Here is a 24655-nt window from a genome sequence, read left to right as displayed (position 1 = left end):
CATACCAAAGAATAAGAACAGGACGGACTCCTGCTCACTCATTACTGACAGAATATATGCTTTACACTGCAAAACCTTTGTGAAAAGGCAATGAGGAGGGTTTCATCCAGCACTGGACAACAGAGTCAGAGAAGAAATAAAATCTCCATTCAGTTATGTTAAAATGATTGCCACCATTATATAAAAGATCAGTCAGGCCAATCCACTGTCTACGCATCATCACCATGTGAGACGGTCCATCAAAAACGACGTCACATCATATATTTTTATTGAGTTTAATGACAATTCTTCATGAAATCAAAATCATTGGATGCTGATGAATCCCCAGTGTACTGTCACATGGAATGCTAAGATTCATGTTCTCTATTATTATTCTCTTTGTGCCATTTCTCAGCACACACTAAGCACCTCCCATAAAAACCACGATAAATGCAAAGGGTGAGTCACTAGGCTAAGTGCAAGATAAACTCAGAAAAGCCTGAAAAAGAAAATGCTTTAAAAATAATGGCTGGTATCTTCTATTTCTGTATTGGCTAGACAAAATATTATTAATTTAATAGAGTGAAACTTGTAGGCTAATGAATCTGAAATTAAAAAATTAGAGTCAATGTGTCTCCCATTTAAAAATAAACAAAACATGAAACATAAAAATGCTTTTAACACCACAGGAAATAAAAACAAAAAGTGTTATCCTCTTTACCAGTGAGGAACTTTGTCTTAGCTTGCCAACAACCAAAGTAATGCAATCCCAAATGGGAACCGCTGTTAAGTTAGTGTCAGATCTACTGTATTAAAACAATGATGTTTCCTCTGTATATCCACCAGCACAGAGAAACCCAAATGGAAGAAATTGATTCAGTTCTGCTATTCTAAAATCTAAAAAATAATTCTGTACACATTCCAGTACAAAGAGCCATGATTAGATATTGAGGCAACACACATGTAATGCTTCTGTTCTCAAATACATTGCTTCATAAATGTCAGAAGAATGTGTTAAAAGATATTTTGCACTTGAAGCAATAAATTCTCTCAAGTTATTCCTCAGAAGTGAACACACATACAAATGAATTAGGAGCCGGTCTAGCCCATTCAGCTGCTCAAGGCTGCCCCATTATTTCATACGAAGTTAAACATACATTGATCACACTCGCAAGTAATCTTCAGAGGTCCTACATACTCTCATAAATCTCTGGATCACGTTGTTAGAGAACCCTGTTCAATATTGGCTGCTGACCATAATAACAGCCTTACTGCATCTTCCTGCCTCTACTATGATCTTTCAAAGCTGCTAGTTATGAAGAAAGTGATTTTGATGGGAAAAGAATCAAAAGGTGAAATAGCATAAAGTATGAATGTAAATATAAAATGGCACAAACCATTTGTCCCACACAGATGTTGGCAGCTTCCAGCATTGCAGCATCCGCAATTGATGAGGAGGTCTTTTCTGCATTTGATGTCTTGGATAGCAATTCGTCTACAATCTGAACCAAAAGGAGACAGCACAAATTTAAAATCGTGTTACAGAGAATAATGAAATCTGTATATTAACCAGAACACAGTAGTTATTTGAAGTCTTTCAACTCAAAAGAACTAAGCTAACAGTTGTAAAGTTATGTTTTAATCCAAGTCTGAATTGCAGTTTTTAAATCATTCATTCTTATTGCATCTGTTTATATGGAATTGAGTGATTAAAAAGTACTTGGAATCCAAATTGTGGGTTGAAAAGATACCTCTCTTAATTCTTCCAAGGTGATTTTTCCATCTCCATTAGTGTCATACATCCGAAACAAAACTAGAAGAAAAATAGTAGTCTTTGGATTAGTGCAAAGTGTTTTACATCACACAGAACCAAGTATCCCAACAAATGTGACAGAAATTTTCTACATAGCAATATTTGCTTATAGACATCAAAACAATATAATTCAGCAATTAATTATATTAATTTGGAAAACTTTCACATTGTTCATCCTACTAAGCAGCTGATGTATAAAAAGCCTAAAGTATACAATATTCAATGCAGTAAAACCAAGTTGTTGTTTGTTGTAAAATAATGGCACACAGATCAGCAGCTATGCTGAGGGCTTTAAAGGAATACTCAAGAATTCAAATGCTAGGTATCTTTAATCAAGTCCTTCGAGCATGTTATGACATATCTCTGGAGCAGGTGGGACTTGAACCTTGGCATTCTGGTAAGGAGACTAGCACTGCGCCACATGGATTCTGATTCTAAAAAGGAATAAATTAAACAATCCACATGCAGCTCTCAAATTGCTTCATGATGTCCTATCATTGGTAGTGCCCACTGAAGGTTAAGAGGCTGGAGCATCTTATATTAAGGGGTCATACAGTAATCACAGAAATTGTTCAGACGTAGATTTTTAATTATTTGAGTATGTGTGCTCTTCCTGCAATCTTTGTCCTCTCTGGTGTAAAGTAGTACTCTGCTTCTTTTCCCTTTAGTGTGTTCAGTGCAAGAAAGAAAGCAGGTGCAATACCAAGTTTAAGTTATAATAATTTCTCATCAGCTAAGCCATGGTATTCCTCCTTAATTGTACACAATCTGGTATATTTACTGAAGAAGGGAATATTCAGGATAATGGTCTTGATCATCAAGGACTAGGATTTCAAAACAATACAACTGCCTCGTGGGCATGTGACGCAGTCTAACAGAAGACAGTGATGTGTACAAACAAACATTTAATGTGAAAGTGGAAGATTCTTAACACAACGTTGCAGCATATTCACAGCACTGTGCTGAAAATTTCATTGTGATGTAGAGTCTAAATGTGACACACAAGTACTTTCTGATTCAGAATATTTGGGATACTCAAAGAGGTAGCTAGTATTAAAGAATGACTGGGTATGTGATGGAGCCAGGGAGTACAAGGTGCAACCAAAAAAATGGGTCTCCATACAGATAAAGCACTTCAAATCATTCTAAGAAGCTGGGTAAGGGTGAGGAATCTGAGGGATTATTGAGAGTTGGGGGGGTGGGTGGGGGGGGGGGGGGGGGGGGAGGTGAAAGAAGCCCATAGGTAGTATTTGCTTAGTGCAGCTGGGAGATAAATTCAGAGAAATTTAATGCAGTGCCAACTTGATGAAGCTAGCTGTGGCAAAGAGCTGGAACCGTGCCATCAGTAGGTGCTGAGTGCAGCCAAGACGGTGCAATCCTAGGAAAGGAGATTCAACCAATGAGAGGACAGCAGTCATGTGTAGTGCAGCAAAGTGATTCTGAGGGAACGTCAAAGCTAGATTTTCTATGGAATTTCTTAGGAAAGAGAAATTTTTAAATCAAATTTGGTAATTTGTGGTCTCATTGATATATGGATCAGTAGATGAGAATTGCTGGGATCCTTCTGGACTGCCTTTAACATTCAATATGTTCTATGGAGTGCTTAACAGCATTATGTTTGTCAACTGACATCTACCTCATGAATTCCAGATGATAAAGTGTAAGTTGTAAATGTATTGTAGCTTGCTTAATTTTTCTACTCATTTATTTATTTGCTTGTTCAAAAGTGGAATATTGTGTCTTAATTCTGTTAGATATGTACCTTGGATCTCGAATTTTGTCTAAACAAACATTCCTGGTCCCTAATCAGATTGGAACATAAATATTGTGATCTTTTCTGAGACCATAATTGATTTCAGAGCTTCAATTCCTGTTGTCATGTTTTGCCACACTTTGTCCATATCCACTTTTATGATGGAATGATTATCTGTATTTCACATTGTGAAAAGAAATGCAGAGAACATGACCACAACATATACATGTACAAGGGTATTCTGAAGTTGCTGTGTACATATTCGGCAAGACCTGGATAACATTCACGTTCGGCATAATTGGCAAGTAACATCCACACCTTACAAATACCAGGTCATCTCCCACAAGAGAGAATCTAACCATCTCCCCTTAATATTCAATGGCATTACTATCACTGAATCCCCAATGATCAACATCCTAGACATTAACTTTGATTAGAAACTGAACTGGACCAGCCATATAAATATAATAGCTACAAATGTTTCATAAGCTGAAAATTCAGCATTGATGAATATTCTGATTCCCCAAAGCCTGTCAGGAGTGTGATGGAATACGCTCCACTTGTCTGGATAACTGTCTGACACTCAAAATGCTCACAAAGTCTAGGGCAAAGCATCTCGCTTGTTTTACACCCCATGTATCACCTTAAACACTCACTCCCTCCATTACTGACAGCCCTGACTTAACTTGGCGAAAGTGGGTATTTCCGATGTTGGAGATTAGAGTTGAGAGTGGGGTGCTGGAAAAGCACAGCAGGTCAGGCAGCATCCGAGGAGCAGGAAAATCGATGCTTCGAGCAAAAGCCCTTTCTTGCTCATTCCCGATGAAGGACTTTTGCCCGAAGCATCGATTTTCCTGCTCCTCAGATGCTGCCCGACCTGCTGTGCTTTTCCAGCACCACTCTTATCTTGATCCTGACATAACTTGTTGAGGCTCCTTCAACAGCATCTTTCAAATCTGCAAACTCTACCACCAACAAGAAAAAGGATAGCAGACACTTGGGAACACCCCGTGTGTAAGCCCCCTCTGAGCCACATACCATCCTGACTTCAAAACATGTTACCGTCCCTTCACTGGTTCTGTGTAAATTTCTGGAACTCTCTTCTTAACATCAATATGGGTATTCCTATACTCCAAGGACTGTAGCAGTACAAGATGGCAGTGAGGGCAACGAGAAATGAATATCAGTTGCTGGCCTTGCAGGACCACTCACATCCACGAAAGGATAAAACTATATCTTGTCTTTTCCTCACAGTTAGCCAATGTGAACTGATGAAGGCTCAATGATTTGAAGCATTTAATCTGCTTCCCTTTCCACAAAAATTGACAGCATTGCTGAGTAATTCTTCCATTTTCTTTAGTTTTTCTTTCAGATTCCCAGCATTTGCAATACTTTGCACTTGTTAATGTACCAGTTGTTTTCTTACAAGGAGGACAAGATAAAATAAGTATACTTGATAAATTCCAAACGTACAGGATAATGAGAGCACACAAAATGTAAACAATCTAACTGTGTATGTACTACCTTCAATCAAATTTATGAGTTGTTTAAATCTGCTCATGGGTTCCAAGAAAAACAGAAACTCCACAGATCTCCCAGCAGTAACTCTGTGCATTCCGAAGAAGTTGTGTAGTGTGATTTTTAACACTGTCACCCTGATAGAGTCATAGAGATGTACAACACGGAAACAAACCCTTTGGTCCAACCCGTCCATGCCGACCAGATATCCCAATCTAATCTAGTCCCACCTGCCAGCACCTGACCCATACCAAACCCATCCAGATGCCTTTTAAATGTTGCAATTGGACCAGCCTCCACCACTTCCTCTGGCAGCTCATTCCATACCCGTACCACCCTCTGTGTGAAAAAGTTGCCCCTTAGGTCTCTTTTGTATCTTTCCCTACCCACCCTAAACCTATGCCCTGTAGTTCTGGACTCTCCCACCCCAGCGAAAAGACTTTGTCTATTTATTCTATCTATACCCCTCATGATTTTATAAACCACTATAAGGTCACCCCTCAGCCTCCGACGCTCCAGAAAAACAGCCCCAGCCTGTTCAGCCTCTCCCTGTAGCTCAAATCCTCCAACCCTGGCAACATCCTTGTAAATCTTTTCTGAACCCTTTCAGGTTTCACAACATCTTTCTGATAGGAAGGAGACCAGAATTGCACACAATATTCCAACAGAAGCCTAACTCACAAAGTTAACTCTATTACTTTCTCCAGAGATACTGGCAGACCTGCTAAGTTTCTCAAGTGTTTTCTGTTTTTAATTCGATTTCCAGCATCCACAGTATTTTGTTCATATTCAAGTATTTAACTTACTGCCACTTCTCTTCCAGATATGCCCAGCAGGAAAACTTTCTTCTCTCTCTGATCGAGCTTTTGTTTGAATCTTTCAGCTTGTTCTCTTTTACTGCTTCCTGATTTCTCCCTAGCATTTGATAAAGCTCCCTTTCACAGCCACATCTCCTCCCTTAGTGACTGTCTCCATCTCTACTTTACCCTACGTAGTTTCCAAATGTAGGCTCCATGTTTCAAATTGTTCCTGATTTACAGAGATCTCCACAACATACAACAATCCTCAGACAGTAGTTGTCAATGCACGGAGAGATCCACACTCAGTGCCATGTATCGCCGCATGCACACTCTCAACCTCTCCCTTTACCAGCATCCCCTTTACATGATCACAAAGTTGTCCAAGTAACCAGTTCCAATTTCATACTTAGGCTCAAACTACATGTCAACAAGAAACCATTTCTCTTTCTTTCAGGTGTTAAGGAATAAATTCCAAAGAAGAGTCATAGTGACATTGAATTCTCTATTTTCCTCTCTCCTCACAGGTTGCTGAGCTTCCCCAGCACTTTGTGTTTTTGTTTCAGTTCTTCAACACTCATAGTACCTAATTAATGCATTGAGTTCTGGTTGCACAAGATGTAAATAAATTCTAATTTTAAATATGAATATTAAAGAAACAGTTGCCTGGAGTCTCTGTTTATTTGTGCTGATATTTTTCAGAGCAATCTGGCCATAATCAACATAATGAACATCACAACTTGTGTTTCTTTGTGTAGGAGCTGATTATGTTCAATGCATAATTTATGTTGGTTTTATAAATAAATCGGGTAGAAACCAGACTTGTTCCTCTCCCACCCACTCCGCAACGCAAAATTGTCTGTGCTTCTCTCCACCCCTCTAAGATGAACTAATAACCCACTGGGAATCTCCACAACTTATGTTTGTTTTCGAGGCTTTCAGTAGGTTTTAAAAATGACTCTGGTTTTTTAAGTGAGAGAACACAAACAGGTACATTTTTAAAGCTGTTGAATGTCATTTTTTCATCTGCTGAGGAATGGACTACTGAAACCCAACAGTAAACCAACAAATGGTTCTGTATATTTCAGAAAAATCCCAGAAATTTAGGTCACTCCCATATAGTGAATGATAGTGATTTGTTTATTTGTTGATATATTCCCAAATTTAGCTGTTAATTATTTACAATTTATTAAAAAGAGAGGGAGATGGGCAAAGGGGCGGGGTTGCCCTGTTAGTTAAGAATGAAATTAAATCTATGGCATTAAATGACATAGGGTCAGATGGTGTGGAGTTGAGGAACCGTAAAGGCAAATAAACCATAATGGGAGTTATGTACAGACCTCGCAGCAGTGATCAGGAACAAGGGTACAAGATGTACCAGGATATAGATAGGGCATGTCAAAAAGCCAAAGTCACAGTGATCATGAGGGACTTCAATATGCAAATGTACTGGATGAATAATGTTGCCGGTGGATCCAAAGAAAGGAAATTCATGGAATGCTTACAGGATGGCTTTTGTGATGGAACCCACAAGGGAACAGGCTATTCTGGATTTAGGGCTATGTAATGAGCCAGACTTTGTAAAAGACCTTAATGTCAGGGAACACTTCGGAGGCAGCGATCATAATATGGTAGAGTTTGGTCTGCATTTAGAAAGAGAGAAGGCAAAATCAGATGTAATGGTGTTACAGTTAAATAAAGGTAATTACAGGGGCATGAAAGAGGAACTGACAAAAATCAAATAGAAGCAGAGCAGACAGTAGAGCAACAATGGCAGGAGTTTCTGGGTGTAATTGAGGACACAGTACAGAGGTTCATCCCAAAGAAAAGAAAGAGTATTGGGGTCTGGGGACATTAGACTGCCATTACTGACAAAAGAAGTCAGGAAATGTATCACAGAAAAAGAGAGAGCCTATAAAGTGGCCAAGAAGACTGGGAAATCAGAAGGTTGGGAAGACTACAAAAACAAACAGAGGATAACAAACAGAGAAATAAGGAAGGACAGGATCAAATATGACAGTAAGCTAGACAGTAATATTAGAAATTATAGTAAAAGTATCTTTCAATACATAAGAAATCCCAGAAATTTAGGTTACTCCCATATAGTGAATGATAGTGATTTGTTTATTTGTTGATAAATGAGAGGCAAAAGTAGAGATTGGGCTGCGCCAAATTGATGCAGGAAGGCTAGTGATGGGAGATAAGAAAATAGCTGAAGAACTTAATAAGTACTTTGTGTCAGTCTTCACAGTGGAAGGCATGAGTAATATCCCAACAATTAAAGGGAGTCAGGGGGCTGAGTTGAGTATGGTGGCCATTACGAAAGTACTTGAAAAGCTAAAAGGTCTAAAACTTGATAAATCTCCTGGCCGGATGTGCTACATCCTAGGGTTTTGAGGGACATGGCTGATGAAATAGTAGAGGCGTTGGTTGTAATCTTTCAAAAATCACTGGAGTCAGGAAAAGTCATAGATGATTGGAAAATCGCTGTTGTAACCCCCTTGTTCAAGAAAGCAATAAGACAAAAGACGGAAAATTATAGGCCAGTTACCCTAACCTCGGTTGTACATAAAATTCTGGAATCCATCGTTAAGGATGAGGTTTCTAAATTCTTGGAAGTGCAAGGTTGAATTAGAACAAATCAGCATGATTTAGTAAGGGGAGGTCGTGCCTGACAAACCTGTTAAAATTCTTTGAAGAGGTAACAAGTAGGTTAGACCAGGGAAACCTAGTGGATATTATCTAGCTAGACTTCCAATTTGCCTTTGAAAAGATGCCTCATGGGAGGCTGCTGAGTAAGGTGAGCTACTGGCATGGATGGAGGATTGGCTGTCTGATAGAAGGCAGAGAGTTGGGATAAAAGTTTCTTTTTCAGAACGGCAGCCGGTGACAAGTCCAGCAGGGTTCAGTGTTGGGGCCACAGCTGTTCACTTTATATATTAATGATCTGGATAAAGGGACTGGGGGCATTTTGGTGAAGTTCATCGATGATACGAAGTTGGGCGGACAGGCAGGTAGTTCTGAGGAGGTGGGGAGGCTACAGAAAGATTTAGACAGTTTAGGAGAATGGTCTGAGAAATGGCTGATGAAATTCAATGTGAACAAATGTGAGGTCTTGCACTTTGGAAAAAAGAATACAAGCATGGACTATTTTATAAACAGTGAGAAAATTCGTAAAGCCAAAGTACAAAGGGATCTGGGAGTGCTAGTCCAGGATTCTCTAAAGGTTGACTTGCAGTTTGAGTCTGTGGTAAAGAAAGCAAATATAATGTTGTCATTTATCTCAAGAGGGTTGGAATGTAAAAGCAGTGATGTGCTACTGAGACTTAAGAAAGCTCTGGTTAGGCCCCATTTAGAATACTGTGTCCAGTTTTGGGCCCCACACCTCAGGAAGGACACACTGGCACTGGAGCGTGACTAGCAGAGATTCACAAAGGTGATCCCTGGAATAGTCACAACAACTAGCCACAAAACAACATAACCCTCTCTCACTAGTATCTTTACATATAGATAAGAAAGGATTGGACAACACATCCATCCGAGGACAAGCCTAAAGAGACACGCATGAGAATTCCTAGAAGCATGGCATTCTAACCGGAACTCTATCAACAAACACATCAAGTTAGACCTCATCTACCACCCCCTGAGAAAAAGAACAGGAAATGACTCCACCGCCGGAAATGACATCATCACAGGAAATGACATCACCAACCCAAAGAAATCCAAACATATAAACAGAAAGCAGGAATCATGTGTACTGCTTCTCCTGGAGGCCCACTGAAGATGTTACCTAGTAGGATGATGAAATGTCTGGAAATGAACCTTCCAGCTCAGTGAGCAAACCTACATCCAGAACCTCAACCTGAGCTACAAATCTTCTCAAAACTCACTGAGGTCTTACAGTCTAATTAGACTTTACATGTCAAAAAATATTTTAAAGCAACTTTTAAAAAAGATCTATGTTTTCTACATTTTGACCATTTAGTTGGTCCACAGCAAACTTTGCATTAGGCAATACGAATATGTAGCCGGAATAGCATTCAACAATGAACACGTTTCAAGAACAGTTTCAATTGGTTTCAAAGGCAATCCAGTTTACACCTGGATTTTCACCTAAGTTCAAAACAGAAACTTAACCACATATTGTTTACCTCAACTAAAGTCTAGTCATATCCCTTGACAACCAACTATATTGCATTACCAAAACTATCAGCATCCTAATGGTTTCCATTGACCAAAAATTCAACAGTATCAACCAAATAAATGTGATACCTACTATATTGGGTCAAGGACTAAGTGTTTAATAGTGAATTCCTTACTCTCTCAAGTTATGAAGTGTGCCATGACAATTATGACATTTGTATAATTAATATGTTTTGGGACTATGTCTTTAATTGAAGGTAGTCATGATTTTCTTAGACATCAATAACTTTTAAAATGAAAGTCAGGTTTGCAGTTAACAGCTGAAAGGATGTCAGAACATGATTTCACGTTTTGTCTAGTTTGAACTTTAGGAAGAATTACCAAGTGAAAAAAAATTGTGAAAGATAGCTCTATGATTAAAAGTTCCCAGACTGTAAAAGGAAAATAACAGAAGTAAACCCAAAGGAGCTTGGCCTGGTTTCAGGAAAAATAACCGACATGTTCAGCAGCCTGCCTAGCAGCCTGGGTGTTTTGATCAATAGAGATTAAAGGAGGTCAAGGCAGTTTTACTGGGAAGAAGGTTCAAGATGTTTAGGCTTGGAGATAATGCTAACAATATGTGTCCTAACAGTGAATAGCGTGAGAGTTTTCAAGTGCCATAAAAATGTAGGAATGTCCAGTTGTAAACTGTCCATTTACTTTTTGGATGAAAGAGAGTTGAGGCCTCAAGGATAGCTAGTCGCCATTTCTTGGATTCAAAGATACAATTGGATACAAGGCCCATGTGATTGACATTGAGAGGGCAACTGTTCAAAATATCTTTGAAAACCTAAGGCAAGGTTAATCTGTCAGGACCTGGAACAATGGGACCAACTATAGACAACAAGACACTATAGGATTCACTGTGCAGGATTGTAGTCGGGAACTCTGGCTTTAGTTGAAACCACAAAATCCATGAGGGGTTATGAAGCAGTTAGAAGGTGTACCTAGTTTGCATTTGAGGAAATATCATCAGAGGAAAAAAACTCACTGTAAAAGATGGTTCTAACATTGAACGTTCCCAGACTGAAGAAGAAAAATAACTGAAGTAAAATCTTAGGAGCTAAGATGATTTCGGACAGATTCCTGGAGAAGGACTGTATGAAGTGTAGCTATGCAATGTGTTTTCAGTTATACAGACATAGAGTCATCAGAGTTTACAGCATGGAAACAGACCCTTCGGTCCAACACGTCCATGCCGACCAGATATCCTAATCTAATCTAGTTCCATTTGTGAGTACTTGGCCCATGGACCCACCCAGATGTCTTTTAAATATTGTAATTGTACCAACCTCTACCACTTCCTCTGACAGCTCATTCCATACTCGCACACCTTTTGCGTGAAAAGGTTGCTCCTTGGGTCCCTTTTAAATCTTGCCCCTCTCACCCTAAACCTATGCTCTCTAGTTCGGGATTGCCCCACCCCAAGGAAAAGACTTTTTCTATTTACATACCCATGCCCCTCATGATTTTATAAAACACTATAAGGTCACTCCCAGCCTCCGACGCTTCAGGGAAAACACCCCAGCCTGTTCATTCTCTCCCTGTAGCTCAAATCCCAGTAACATCCTTGTAAATCTTTTCTGAACCCTTTCAAGTTTCACGACATCCTTCTGATAGGAAGGAGACCAGAATTGCACGCAATATTCCATAAGTGGCCTAACCAATATCCTATCTACCTATGACTCTACATTCAGGGAACTATGAACCTGCACTCCAAGATCTCTTTGTTCAGCAATGCTCACCAGGACCTTACCATTAAGCGTGTAATTCCTGCCCTGATTTGCCTTTCCAAAATGCAGCACCTCGCATTTATCTAAATTAAACTCCATCCGCCACTCCTCAGCCCATAGGCCTATCTGATCAGGATCCCTGTGTACTCTAAGGTAACCTTCTTCGCTGTCCACTACACCTCAAATTTTGGAGTCATCTACAAATTTACTAACTATTCCTCCTATGTTCACATCCAAATAATATATATAAATGACGAAAAGTAGTGGACCTAGTACCGATCCTTATGGCACACAGGCCTCCAGTATGAAAAGCAATCATCCACAGAAAAATAGAATGTTCAGTTCTGTGGTTTAAAGTGTAAGTTGCAGGCAAAGATTGTGTTTGGTGAATTGTATTTTGGTCCTTTGTTACAAGACAAGTCTTAAAACATAAAATCTTGTTCTGTTGCTGTTTCAGCGATTAAATGAAAGCTTGAATTTATTTTTAAAAGCTGCCAGCCTTTAAGGAGATCATACACACTTCGTCTGTCTGGACAGATGCAGCTACAACACTCAAAAAAAGCTCAAAATTGTCTATGATAAAGCAAATTTGCTTGATGCACCACTTGGATACCATGTATTCTCTTCACCACTGCTCCAAGCCTGCAGTATGTACTATCTAAAGGATGCCTTGCTGCAACTTTGTCCACAGTATCTTCTCAGGAGCAGCCCTCTCGATATTTCCAAATCAGCCTGTTCAGAAATGTGATTATACACCTCTGAAGCAGATAGGATTTCAGCTCATGTCTCCTGGCCCAGAGATTGGGACATTACCACTGCACCTCAAGATCCCTACAGCAGCAGCTCTTTAGATATTTTCTATTCAACCTATTCAGAGATGTTTTAACACACCCTGCAGCAAGTGGGACTTGAATGTGGGTCGTCTGGTCCAAAGATAGGGACACTACCATGACACTACAAGAGCCCTAGCAACTTCTCTCTATATTTTTTTATAGCCAGATGTGCTATCACACACAATTGAGCGACTTTCCCACACCAAAACCACTGTGATTTTTTATTAACGACTGACCACCACCATTACTAGTGTACCCAATTAAATATTTACAAGTAAAGCCCATTCTGGATAAAGTGAACACCAAAAGTGAAATGGCAGGGGGTGTAGGGAGAGTGGGAAGGGGCTACATCAAAATGGCTTTGGAGGGGGAAATAAAGCACTGTATCCCCCAAGGTGCCACCTCTGTGGAAATGCATCAAAAGCATTGATGGATACTGCGTGTGTTCTCTCCATGGACAGCCAGGCAGCAAGCCTCTAACATCATTTGGATACGAGTATCAGGTGTGTCGGGATATCATCAGCTCCATGTTTCCCTCCAACCATTACAATCCGACATTGGATATATCTCGGTATTGCTGCCTTGTTGTTGGGCCAAAACTCTGGAACTCACGACATAACAACGGCACAGGGACAAATTCACAAAACAGACTGCAGTGCTTCAAATGTTAGTCCAATGTCACCTTCCCTAGGGTAGCTATGGATAACTAATAAATGCCAGCAATGCTCATATCTCAGGAATTAAAAAAGGAAAATATTGACACAAGCCATTTTGTAAATGAGGACTTCTAAACTGGGTGTGACTCCTACACTTGGAGTATATTATAGAAACTGTACAAGAGGGAAGGTCTCAAACTATTTTCAGGCATTTTTTTACATAGTTTCACATGTTTGCTGTTGTGTTTCCTCCTGCCTTTCTGAATTAAGAGAGTACAACAGCACCGTCACATCTGTTACATAGGACATGCCTAATAATATTCAAAATCAAAATCACAAAGACTGGCATCACTCTGTTCCTGAAAACTTGTCTAGTATATATTTTCTTTGTTACGCTCCACTGCAGTAAGTTGAGTAACATTTGTGGTCTCCCCTAAGCTGTACCGTAAAGCTAAAAATACACAAACTGTATACTCCAGTCTAAGTAATAAGCTTGTGAAATCCTTGCACATGTAATTATTATGTAATTCACTTCTGTTTTCTACAATCAAAATTGGATATCTCTCAACTTCTCTGTAATGAATGGAATTCCCAAATAGGTTTGGCTTCTTATGTAGGAATTTGAAAACAAATTGAATGTGTTGCAGGACACTGTTCAAGTTCTTCAAATCGCACAAGAGGTAGAGTTAGTAAGTTTGCAGACGACACCAAAATGTAGTGGACAGCGAAGAGGGCTACGTCAGGTTACAACAGGACCTGGACCAGATGGGCCAATGGGCTGAGAAGTGGCAGATGGAGTTTAATTCAGATAAATGCGAGGTGCTGCATTTTGGGAAAGCAAATCTTAGCAGGACTTATATACTTAATGGTAAAGTCCTAGGGAGTATTGCTGAACAAAGAGACCTTGGAGAGCAGGTTCATAGCTCCTTGAAAGTGGAGTTGCAGGTAGATAGGATAGTGAAGAAGGCATTTGGTATGCTTTCCTTTATTGATCTGAGTATTGAGTACAGGAGTTGGGAGGTCATATTGCGGCTGTACAGGACATTGGTTAGGCCACTGTTGGAGTATTGTGTGCAATTCTAGTCTCCTTCCTATCGGAAAGAAGTTGTGAAAGTTGAAAGGGTTGAGAAAGGATTTACAAGGATGTTGCCAGGGTTGGAGGATCTGAGTTATAGGGAGAGGCTGAACAGGCTGGGGCTGTTTTCCCTGGAGCGTCGGAGGCTGAGGGGTGACCTTATAGAGGTTTACAAAATTACGACGGGCATGGATAGGATAAATAGGCAAAGTCTTTTCCCTGGGATCGGGGAGTCCAGAACTAGAGGGCATAGGTTTTGGGTGAGAGGGGAAAGATTTAAAAGGGACCTAAGGGGCAACATTTTCACGCAGAGGGTGGTACTTGTATGGAATGAGCTGCTCGAGGAAGTGGTGGAGGCTGGTACAATTGAAACATTTAAGAGGCATTTGGATGGGTATATGAATAGGTAGGGTTTGGAGGGATATGGGCCGGGTGCTGCCAGGTGGGACTAGATTAGGTTGGGATATCTGGTCGGCATGGATGGATTGGACCGAAGGGTCTGTTCCATGCTGTACATCTCTATGACTCTCTGAAAAGAGAAAAAGGGGGTTGAACCCAATGAAGGAAAAAAAATGAAAAAAACTCGCAAACATACATTAAGGTAAGATCAACATCTGTTAAGTAAGTATTTCGTACTTTTGGATGCTATTGTAAAAAAACACAGACTGCCACCAACAGATACCAACACTCAAATAGAAACCAAAATATTCTTTACTATGTTCAGTTAATGTCACCATTTCTTTTTGTATGTTTGGTCGTGGTTGTTTCTTCTTCATTGCTCTCCTTGATATAACTTTGAACATTGTTTTGTGTGCAGTTGAGTAGGGTTGGGGCAATGATTTGTAAGGCCTTGCTACTTGACGGCATACATACAGGACAAGGGAAGTCTTTCCCTCAATTAAACTAAATAAAATAGAAAGAAACATTTCATAGGAACTTTACCGTAGCGTTTTTAAATCATGTGGGTAACATTTTTACTGAGATATGTGACACTGAATTTAGACAAGCCATATCTTTTTCATAGGATCAGAGGAGTGATTTAACAACTGGAAGATCCATTCAGTTCAACAGTCCCAATCCATCAATCTTTCTTTCCAACTACCAATCAATACACTGTTCAGGAATATGTTTAATTTAGGAACTTTAACCTCAAACACTAAAAAGCCTAGCACAAACGTGTAAAAGAAAATATATTAAAAACAATAAGAAGATATGGTCAGGAAATAACTATTGTTTGAAACTCAATAAAGTTGGTGAATCATGAAAAGCCCTCAACTGTGGAGTCTAGAGGAATATTTAAAATCCTAAGATAGAGACATGATTTTTCATTTGTACTGATCTAGATTTAGATGTGAGGCAAGTTTCATCTGCATAAATTACCACGATCTCAGTGTTAACAGCTATGTGCTAAGTGAATTGAAATACCAGTGTTTACAACATGCAACAGCCTGCTAAACAAATCTGCAAATTTCCAAATGTGTTCAAGATGCAAATTTGTTTCTGGTTCCCATAGATACATATTTTCACATTACTTAAATTGTGACTTACTAGTGTACAAATAAGATAAGTGCCTTATCAATGCCTTACATTGCAGTTTTTCATTTTTGTAGTATTCTAAGTCCTCTTTTGTGTGGTTATCATCCATATGTTGGAAAAATGATAAAGTAGTCAGGAAGTTTTCAAACGTGATTTCATCAACTGTTCCACTCGTTTGTAGTCCCAGGTTTCTAGGACAAAACACACAGATATTAAAACATTGCTTGCACTTCCTCTAAGCACCCATTTCCACATCAGGTATAGCCTTGATTTCCCCCAATCTATCAATATACTTCAATCCCAACCTTGAAAAATATTTTCTACTTATGCTGTAGTATAGCTATTTTGTATATCAATCATTCATGCAGTCTCTGAGATTTCTAGATTTTACACTGCTTCCACACTTCCTCGGAAGTAGCAGGAATTGCTCAAATACACCTCGCGGGAAGTGGAGAATTCCATTTCAACAGCATAAATTACTTTTGACCAAATTGCATGATTGTAAGCAAAATGGGTCCACTCAGTGCAAGATTTTTAAAAAGTCATTCAATTAAGAATGTGATAAGTCTCGAGAGATTAATTTAGAAAGGCTGAATTGGAGAGTTACCTTCCATCAAAAAATGCATTGACGATTCTTGATTTAATGGGATTACAGTCCAGATCCGGTATGTTATCAAAACAATCCTTGCTGCAAAATAAAGTGGCTGAATATTTTATACAGACAAGGAAATACTCCAACAGGAGGGAAAAATAGTGTTCTAAATGTTGTTATTAACCCAAAAACAACTAGAATACTATTACCTCATTGTAGTCTTCCCATCTGTGAGATGCAAGAACCTTCTGTGCAGGATTTCAATCTGTTCTGAAGTAACTGCAAGGAAAGAAACTCCAAACGTGAGATATTTACAAAGAAAGAACATCCTAAACTGTCGATATTATTTCACAAACCACTTGGAGTTTTCCGTACAGGAGACTGGAGGTTGGCTAACGTGGTCCCACTACTTAAGAAAGGTGGTAAGGAAAAGCCAGGGAACTATAGACTGGTGAGCCTGACATTGCTGGTGAGCCAAGCTGTTGGAGGGAATCCTGAGGGACAGGATGTACATGTATTTAGAAAGGCAAGGACTGATTAGGAAGAGGCAACATGGCTTTGTGTGTGCGAAATCATGTCTCACAAACTTGATTGCATTTTTTAAAGTAATAACGAAGAGGATTGATGAGGGCAGAGCAGTGGACTTGATCTATATGGACTTCAGTAAGGCATTCGATAGGGTTCCTCATGGGAGATTGGTTAGCAAGGTTAGATCTCAGGAAATACAGGGAGAACTAGCCATTTGGATACAGAACTGGCTTGAAGGTAGAAGACAGAGGGTGGTGATGGAGAGTTGTTTTTCAGACTGGAGGCCCTGTGACCAGTGGAGTGCCACAAGGATCAGTGCTGGGTCCACTGCTTTTTGTCATTTATATAAATGATTTTGATGTGAACGTAGGAGGTATAGTTAGTACGTTTGCAGGTGACACTGAAATTTGAGGTGTAGTGGACAGCGAAGAAGGTTACCTCAGATTACAAATGGGCCAATGAGCTGAGGAGTGGCAGATGGAATTTAATTTAGATATTTGTGAAGTGCTGCATTTTTGAAAGACAAATCAGGGCAGTACTTATAAAGTTAATGGTAAGGTCCTGGGGAGTGTTGCTGAACAAAGAGACCTTGGAGTGCATGTTAATAATTCCTTGAAAGTGGAGTCACAGGTCGATAGGATAGTGAAGAAAGCATTTGGTATGCTTTTCTTTGAGACAAAGCATTGAGTACAGGAGTTGGGAGGTCATGTTGCAGCTGTACAGGACATTGGTTAGGCCACTTTTCGAATATACTGTGCAATTGTAGTCTCCTTCCTATCGGAAGGATGTTGTGAAACTTGAAGGGGTTCAGAAGAGATTCACAAGGATGTTGCCAGAGTTGGCAGATTTGAGCTACAGGGAGAGGTTGAATAGGCTGGGGCTGTTTTCCCTGCAGCGTCGGAGCCTGAAGGGTGACCTTATCGATGTTTATAAAATCGTGAGGGACGTGGATAGGGTAAATAGACAAGAGTGTGATGCTGGAAAAGCACAGCAGGTCATGCAGCATCAGAGGAGCAGGAGAATCGACCTTTCAGGCAAAATAGACAAGGTCTTCTCCCTGAGTTGGAGGAGTCCAGAACTAGGGGGCATAGGTTTAGGGTGAGAGGGGAAAAATTTAAATGGGTCCTAAGCGGCAACTTTTTCACGCAGAGGGTGGTGTGTATGGAATGAGCTGCCAGAGGAAGTGCTGGAGGCTGGTACAATTATAGCATTTAAAAGGCATCTGGATGGGTATATGAAGAGGAGGGGTTTAGAGGGATAATCACCAAGTGCTGGCAAATGGGCCTAGATTAGATTAGGATATCTGGTCGGCATGATGAATTGGACAGAAGGATCTGCTTCCGTGCTGTACGTCTCTATGACTCATTGTCTATATTGAGATACAGTCCCAGCTTCTGTTAATATATTATTTTAAATAGGTTAGTATTCCTGATATCTCTAAATTACATTGAATGTGTGGCTCGGTGTAATCAAATGAAAACAAGGTGACATTCCTGGAGGCCTTTAAGATTAGGTTGGCTAACAAAAGCTGCTATCAGTCTGTAACTTGATGCTAGTTACTCCCACACATTTCACTTTGAGTTCTGAGGGTAGGTAAAGGTAACAAATTATATACTCCAAGCTTGTTAATTACAGGGAGGATGTTGAAAATGTTGGAAATGTTTTTTATAAGTGATGGTTTTTTGTTGGGGCACTGTGCTTTGGATTTAAATGAAAGGTGAAATTGAACACTGTAGAGAACACTGATGTTCCATCTTTTGGGACAAACAATCCAACTGAAAAGAGCCAAGATACTACTGTACTTTGGCATTTTACTCAGAAGACATAATCTTAATTATTCCCTTTAAAAAATGACAATGCAAACATGAGTCAGCAAAAGTAAAGCCCCTGTATCACAATCTGCTTATTTATGGATCTGAAAGCAGGAGAAACTATGCAGTAACTTAGTTATTTTGGTTAAAGCAGGTCATGTTGAGAGAGAGAGTAAAAGAAACCTCACTAATCATTTCTGACTTTCACTCACTTAAGAGGCACAATAACCTTGGTGTAAAGCACGACTGGTGTTCTTGCTGCCCTTCATGGTAAAGATACATGCTCGACTTGACTTGTTCTGGGTTAGGTAAGGCTCTCTCTAAGGCTTTCATGGAGTGATCAGACTCAGAAGGAGGTCAACCAGCCCATTGAATCCATGCCCCATGCTGTAGGGCAGTCAAATCAGTCTATTACCTTGCTGTGTTCCCTCTTGTCCTGCAAGTTTATTTCCCTCTGGCACCCTTCCAATGTCCTCCTGAAATTACTGACCTCTAATGCTTGTTGTAATACAGGAAACAGAACAGTAGATGAATTATTGATGATAATATTACCGGTAAGGAATCAAATGCAGCATATACAGGGCTGTGGTACAGTATTAATAAACACATCATCGTTACAAAAAAAAGAGTGGCGGATGGAAGCAACTAAGGACCAGGATCCCTCTCAGGCTGAGGTTTGTTCTGCTCAGTGACTGAGCAGGACGGTTCAGGAGGGATTCCGGCTCCTTCCCCGGTGTGTCTGCTCAACCCGAGGGTCACCCAGGAGGCAGGACTCAGCTCGGTAGGGGAAGCCCACCCTGGTCTGTCACCCTGGCACTGAGAGAATGGAAGGTGTGAGTAGCAGGACGGCCCATTGTGAAGCCCCCCATGGTCGGTTAGCCGCTCACTCGCGTATCAGCAACTGCCAGATTTGAAGGACGCACCGAACAAGACCTTCAGGGTTCCGAGGAAAGGAGGCAGAAACATAATGGGATGGGGGGTGGAACACAAACCCTGACAAAAAGAAATTTGGCTACAGCGCATATATTCATTGCGAGTTGTTGAGCTTTAAGACAGTGCGATGAAAGGGAACTGAAAACCACCCAGTTCTTCAATGTTTATCATGTCCTTTCCGTATGAGGAAATACATTTCCAACCAGTCTTTCCTTCACGACCCTCCCGGATTATTCAACAGTTTCGCTCTTCAATTGAGCTCGACTATTAAACAAGCCCCAGGGTCAAGGAGCGCCTGGATCTGTACTCACAGCCGGTTGTGTTCGCCAGATTGCGGATCTCCCAGGCGGGCAGTGAAGGTGTAGAACCCATCACTTCTTCCTTGCCTTCAGCAGATCACACCTTTCAAAACTCAGAAAGTTCCAGGAAGCAAACCGACCGGGACACGGGCGCTTCGCGGCTCCTGGAGACGCGGCCAATCGGTGGCTTCGGTTAAGGATGTTCTGTAGAATGTAACTGCACTCAACTCGGCGATAATTAAATGTCCTTTTCGACACTTCCCTGTAGTCCCAGTGAAAGGTTCCTCTGGGTCCTACAGCTCAACAGAAGTCTGAGGAAATTCGTCGCCTCTTCCTGTTTTGACTAAGTTTCAATATTGTATTTCATGAGGGCGATTTTACAATATTGCGCATGGAAAGGAAGAGATGGTTTTGCATTTTATAAAATGTAGATAATTGTATTTCAAGACAGAGTTTTCACAATAATCAACAGTTGGCGTATGCTTTTTTAATCTTAAAATTGTTATATTGCTATTGTTTTTGCGTTCTCTACGCAAAGGTAATGTCACAAACTCCAATACGTTGAGAGCAAAGAGACAGGTGCAGCTAAAGAGATGCCAATCTGATCCAAACCAGCCATCCAACTAACTGAGCTAACTGGTCCCTGTGAAGGAGTTCAGTTTGCCGAGTGACATACACTTTACCTCCATGTTGGACTATGGATAGTGATGGTGGAGGATCCAATTTATTCCCATGACCTTGCTAACCAGGAATCTCTCCCACTCTTACAGCGAGTGGCGGGGAAGGATTCACAGATCGATTCTCAGGCAAAAATGGGTACTGCAGATGCTGGAAATCAGAGTCTAGATTAGAGTGGTGCTGGAAAGCATAGCAGGTCAGGCAGCATCCGAGGAGCAGGAAAATCGACATTTCGGGCAAAAGCCCTTCATCAAGAATGAGGCAGGGAGCCTCTGGGAGTTCCCTGCCTCATTCCTGATGAAGGGCTTTTGCCCGAAATGTCAATTTTCCTGCTCCTCGGATGCTGCCTGACCTGCTATGCTTTTCCTGAACTACTCTAACCTAGGTCAATTCTCAGCCTGCTTGCTTCTGAACGCAACTTCCCTGGTCAGCATGTCTTGCATTGGGACTTTGAACCCGGACTTCTGGTACAGAGACGGGGATGCTGCCCCCTGCACCAGCCACCTCCACTGGGTCACACCTCAGAATTGGCAGTCTGGCATTTAGGGTAGACATGACAAGACATTTATCACTCAGAGGGTTGTGAATCTTTGAAATTCTGTACCCAGAGCACTGTGGATGCTCAGCTTTTGAAGATCTTAAGGCTGAAGTTGATGCATACTAAGGGAATTAAAGGGTTAAAGAATAATGTGGAATGGTGGGGTTGTCTTAGAAAATTAACCATGATCTTGTTGAATAATGAAGTAGGTTCAAATAGCCAAATTCTACTTCTTATATTCTTAGACATATAACAGGGGAAGAGCAATGATTGGGTATTGTCTGAAGTAAATAATAGTGATTGGTCACCTCAAAATAAAAGTGGAATATAGTTTCTAGATTAGATTAGATTCCTTACAGTATGGAAACAGGGCCTTCGGCCCAACCAGTCCACACCGACCCTCCGAAGAGCAACCCACTCAGACTCATTCCCCCTGACTAATGCACTTAACTCTATGGACAATTTAGAGCGACCAATTTACCTAACTAGTACATCTCTGGACTGTGGGAGGAAACTGGAGCAAATCCACACAGACATGGGGAGAATGTGCAAACTCCACACAGACAGTTGCCCAAGGCTGGATTTGAACCCAGATTCCTGGTACTATGAAGCAACAGTGCTAACTACTGAACCACTGTGCTGCCCTATGAGTATCAATGCTCCTCAGAAAGTCTGCAGCTCTACACACATATAACTCCCCTTGTAATAAACGTTTTCACCTGAAGTCTGAAATACCTCCCCAAAAGCTCACTGTGTTACTACATTTCTCTCACTTCTCATAAACTTTCTCAAGTGTACCTCTTACCTTGTTTTCAGTTGCATTGTATAATCTCCTGCTGCTCAATGACCATCCCCTGCCCATTGCTGGAATCTGTGGGGTGTAATTTACAACACCAAATACATTGTACCAGTGTGAATGATTGTTATTACAGCTGCTTAGGTTGAAGGAGTATGAGTTGGTACCTTTAGTTAACACAGAACAAAGCCTGATGTGCCAATACGTATTTCCATGTTTTACATTTTGGGATCATATGCAAAGTTCACACGTAAACTAATATAATTCAAACATATAATTGTATCTTGCATGGGAGTCAGATTATAATGGAGGCTGCAATCACAATTTTCAATTTAGTACAATGTTTCAGAGATTCTGAATCAATATGCAAAACAAGACAAGGTATTCAACATTGGCCTGTGAGAAAAAGGACAGTTATTTATCTTAAGTCTGTGAAATCAAACAGAATTCAGACTGCCCATTGGCAGTGATGATTTGTCCCTCCCCCCCACTCCCATGCATATACACTCCCATGAATGCCTTTGCAGTGTTCTACGTTTGTGAATGACCTTATCTATGTGGAATGTATCTTGCTGCAATATTTATAGTCAATTTTAGTCAATATATAGATGAGAAGTTTTTAGTAACAACCAAACTAACTTTACCTTCAGCAAGAGTAACTGTAAATTCAAAGCTTTCTCTTTAGAAAATAAATATGTGATCAGCTGCCAACTCAGTTATGGGACAATATTTCATCTATTCAAAAATTGATCAATGTGAAATTTAAACAGAATTAGTGTTCAAGATTATATCTTCATGGGCCACTTGGACTAGTCTCTTGGAGTTTTGTCACCCATGAAAATTTAATTTCATGTCCCACTTAAACAATGATGACTGCTGTATATGGATCTGAAAGGGTCAATTTTTTGCAGCACCAACTGTGATCACATCATAAGGACTTGATGGGGGAGTAACTAATGATCTTAAAGCAATCAGGTCTAGGACCAGGTCATCCTAACAATCTTTGTAATAATCTACCCCACATCCTTGCAACAAGTAGTTGCAGAGATGCAATGAACTATTTTTGTTTTAATTCATTCAGGGGATTGGGGTATTGCTGGCTGGGCCAGGATTTATTGCCTATTCCAAATTGCTTAGAGGGCAGTTAAGAGTCATCCACATTGCTTTGGATCTGGAGTCACATGTCACATGTAGAGCAGACCATGTAAGGACAGCAGATTTCCTTCCCTGAAGGACATTAGTGAAACAGACGGGTACACATATTGTATAACATGGGTATATTATGTTGCATAAGGAACTCTACTAGTTAGAACAGAGGTGGCTATCTTAATGAATGCTATACACCATTTGGACCCTTCAGGAACATATTCCTAAAAGGTATTGGTGGCAGTACATACAGCATGGTGAGCTTGGTGACAATCTGAAGATCTGCTGTAGCTTCACTGTATAACATGGTGAGCAGCAGTGGTCTTCTGAATGGGATCCAAAGATTGGTTGCGTATTCTATAGCATAGAGAGGCGCAATCATCAGTAATTAGCTGATGAAGTCTGGAAAAGAAACTTCATATCGACATTTCAAAGAATGATAAAAAGCCCTTCAGACTTATTAAAAGATGTCTTGGATCAGAAGAAATATTTTAGCACCAACACTGAGGTATAGGCTGCATCCAGAGTGGCAGTCTGTACCAGTCAGAGTTCAGTCAGTAAGTGAACTGACATCAGATAATGTGAATCAAAACCAGAACTGCCTGGCACAAAGGAGAAATTTTAAACGGCACTGTAACTCAGGGCGAATGAATGAGAATTTAAAAAAAAAAGTCAACAACACCATGAGGCATGGCGAGAAAAGAAAACATGAATAACAGGACCAAAACAAAAATTCCTAATCTATACATCAGAGAGTCGGGAATCTCATAAGGCCAGTGTTTTAAAGAATATGTGCATTGGGCAATGTAAAGATGTGAGCAGTTCTGGTCTAACAGAGGCATATTTCAGAAAATTCATTAAGGCCCTGAGAGGGAGAGATCCTTTTTAAAGACGTAAAATCGTAAACAAAACAAAAACAGAATTCTTGAGGTTAATCATATTGGAAAAAGAAATTTGTCTCATCTTGTCAACAAGGTGAGAGCCTGTGACTATGCTGCTTTGGTAGAAAAGTTTTTTACTGCTATTGACATTGTTAATTGTTCAAATTCAAGGAAATAGCAAGGTTTGTGAGGATACACAACAAAGAGACAGCCAATGACCGCAGCCAGTATACCCCACTTGAGTTTATTGATTAATCTGCAAATGAAATAATACCACTTCCTTCATCAGCACAGATCTACAAGCAGATTGAGAACAAAGTTTGTTGATGCACGTTGAGCATGTGGTGCATACGACTCTATGGAAACCACCACAAAAAAGAGCTCAGCACTCCGTGGCCAAGGATTCATGCTGCTGCAAAGTAAATATTCTCTGCTCTGATGACAATAATAACATCACCTACAAAAGAAATAAAGATATAAGATCCTCCTTTCAGAAGGAACTGCAAGTGTCTGACCAACAGGATGACAAGCAAAGTCCATTGTTTTCTACCCAACTAATCTCCTTTTTCCAATTTTGA

The 24655-nt window shown here is 40.3% G+C and overlaps 1 protein-coding gene across 1 annotated transcript in view; it reads right to left on the bottom strand.

The window, feature by feature from the left end:
• Positions 1-20318, bottom strand: part of tescb (tescalcin b) — a 36399-nt gene extending 16081 nt beyond the window's left edge. Inside the window, exons 1-6 of the mRNA XM_072587352.1 lie at positions 20051-20318; positions 16677-16746; positions 16483-16563; positions 15927-16066; positions 1731-1792; positions 1377-1481 (exon numbers count right to left, since the gene is read on the bottom strand). Coding sequence (XP_072443453.1) covers positions 1377-1481; positions 1731-1792; positions 15927-16066; positions 16483-16563; positions 16677-16746; positions 20051-20111 — 519 coding nt within the window. The 5' untranslated portion in view covers positions 20112-20318. The remainder of the gene's footprint in view (positions 1-1376; positions 1482-1730; positions 1793-15926; positions 16067-16482; positions 16564-16676; positions 16747-20050) is intronic.
• Positions 20319-24655: the final 4337 nt, after the last annotated feature.

Source organism: Chiloscyllium punctatum, chromosome 17 (assembly GCF_047496795.1).
Source record: "Chiloscyllium punctatum isolate Juve2018m chromosome 17, sChiPun1.3, whole genome shotgun sequence".
In the NCBI taxonomy this organism is placed as follows: domain Eukaryota; kingdom Metazoa; phylum Chordata; class Chondrichthyes; order Orectolobiformes; family Hemiscylliidae; genus Chiloscyllium; species Chiloscyllium punctatum.
The sequence above is the reverse complement of the archived record's forward strand: the minus strand, read 5'-3'. Positions and strand labels throughout refer to the sequence as shown.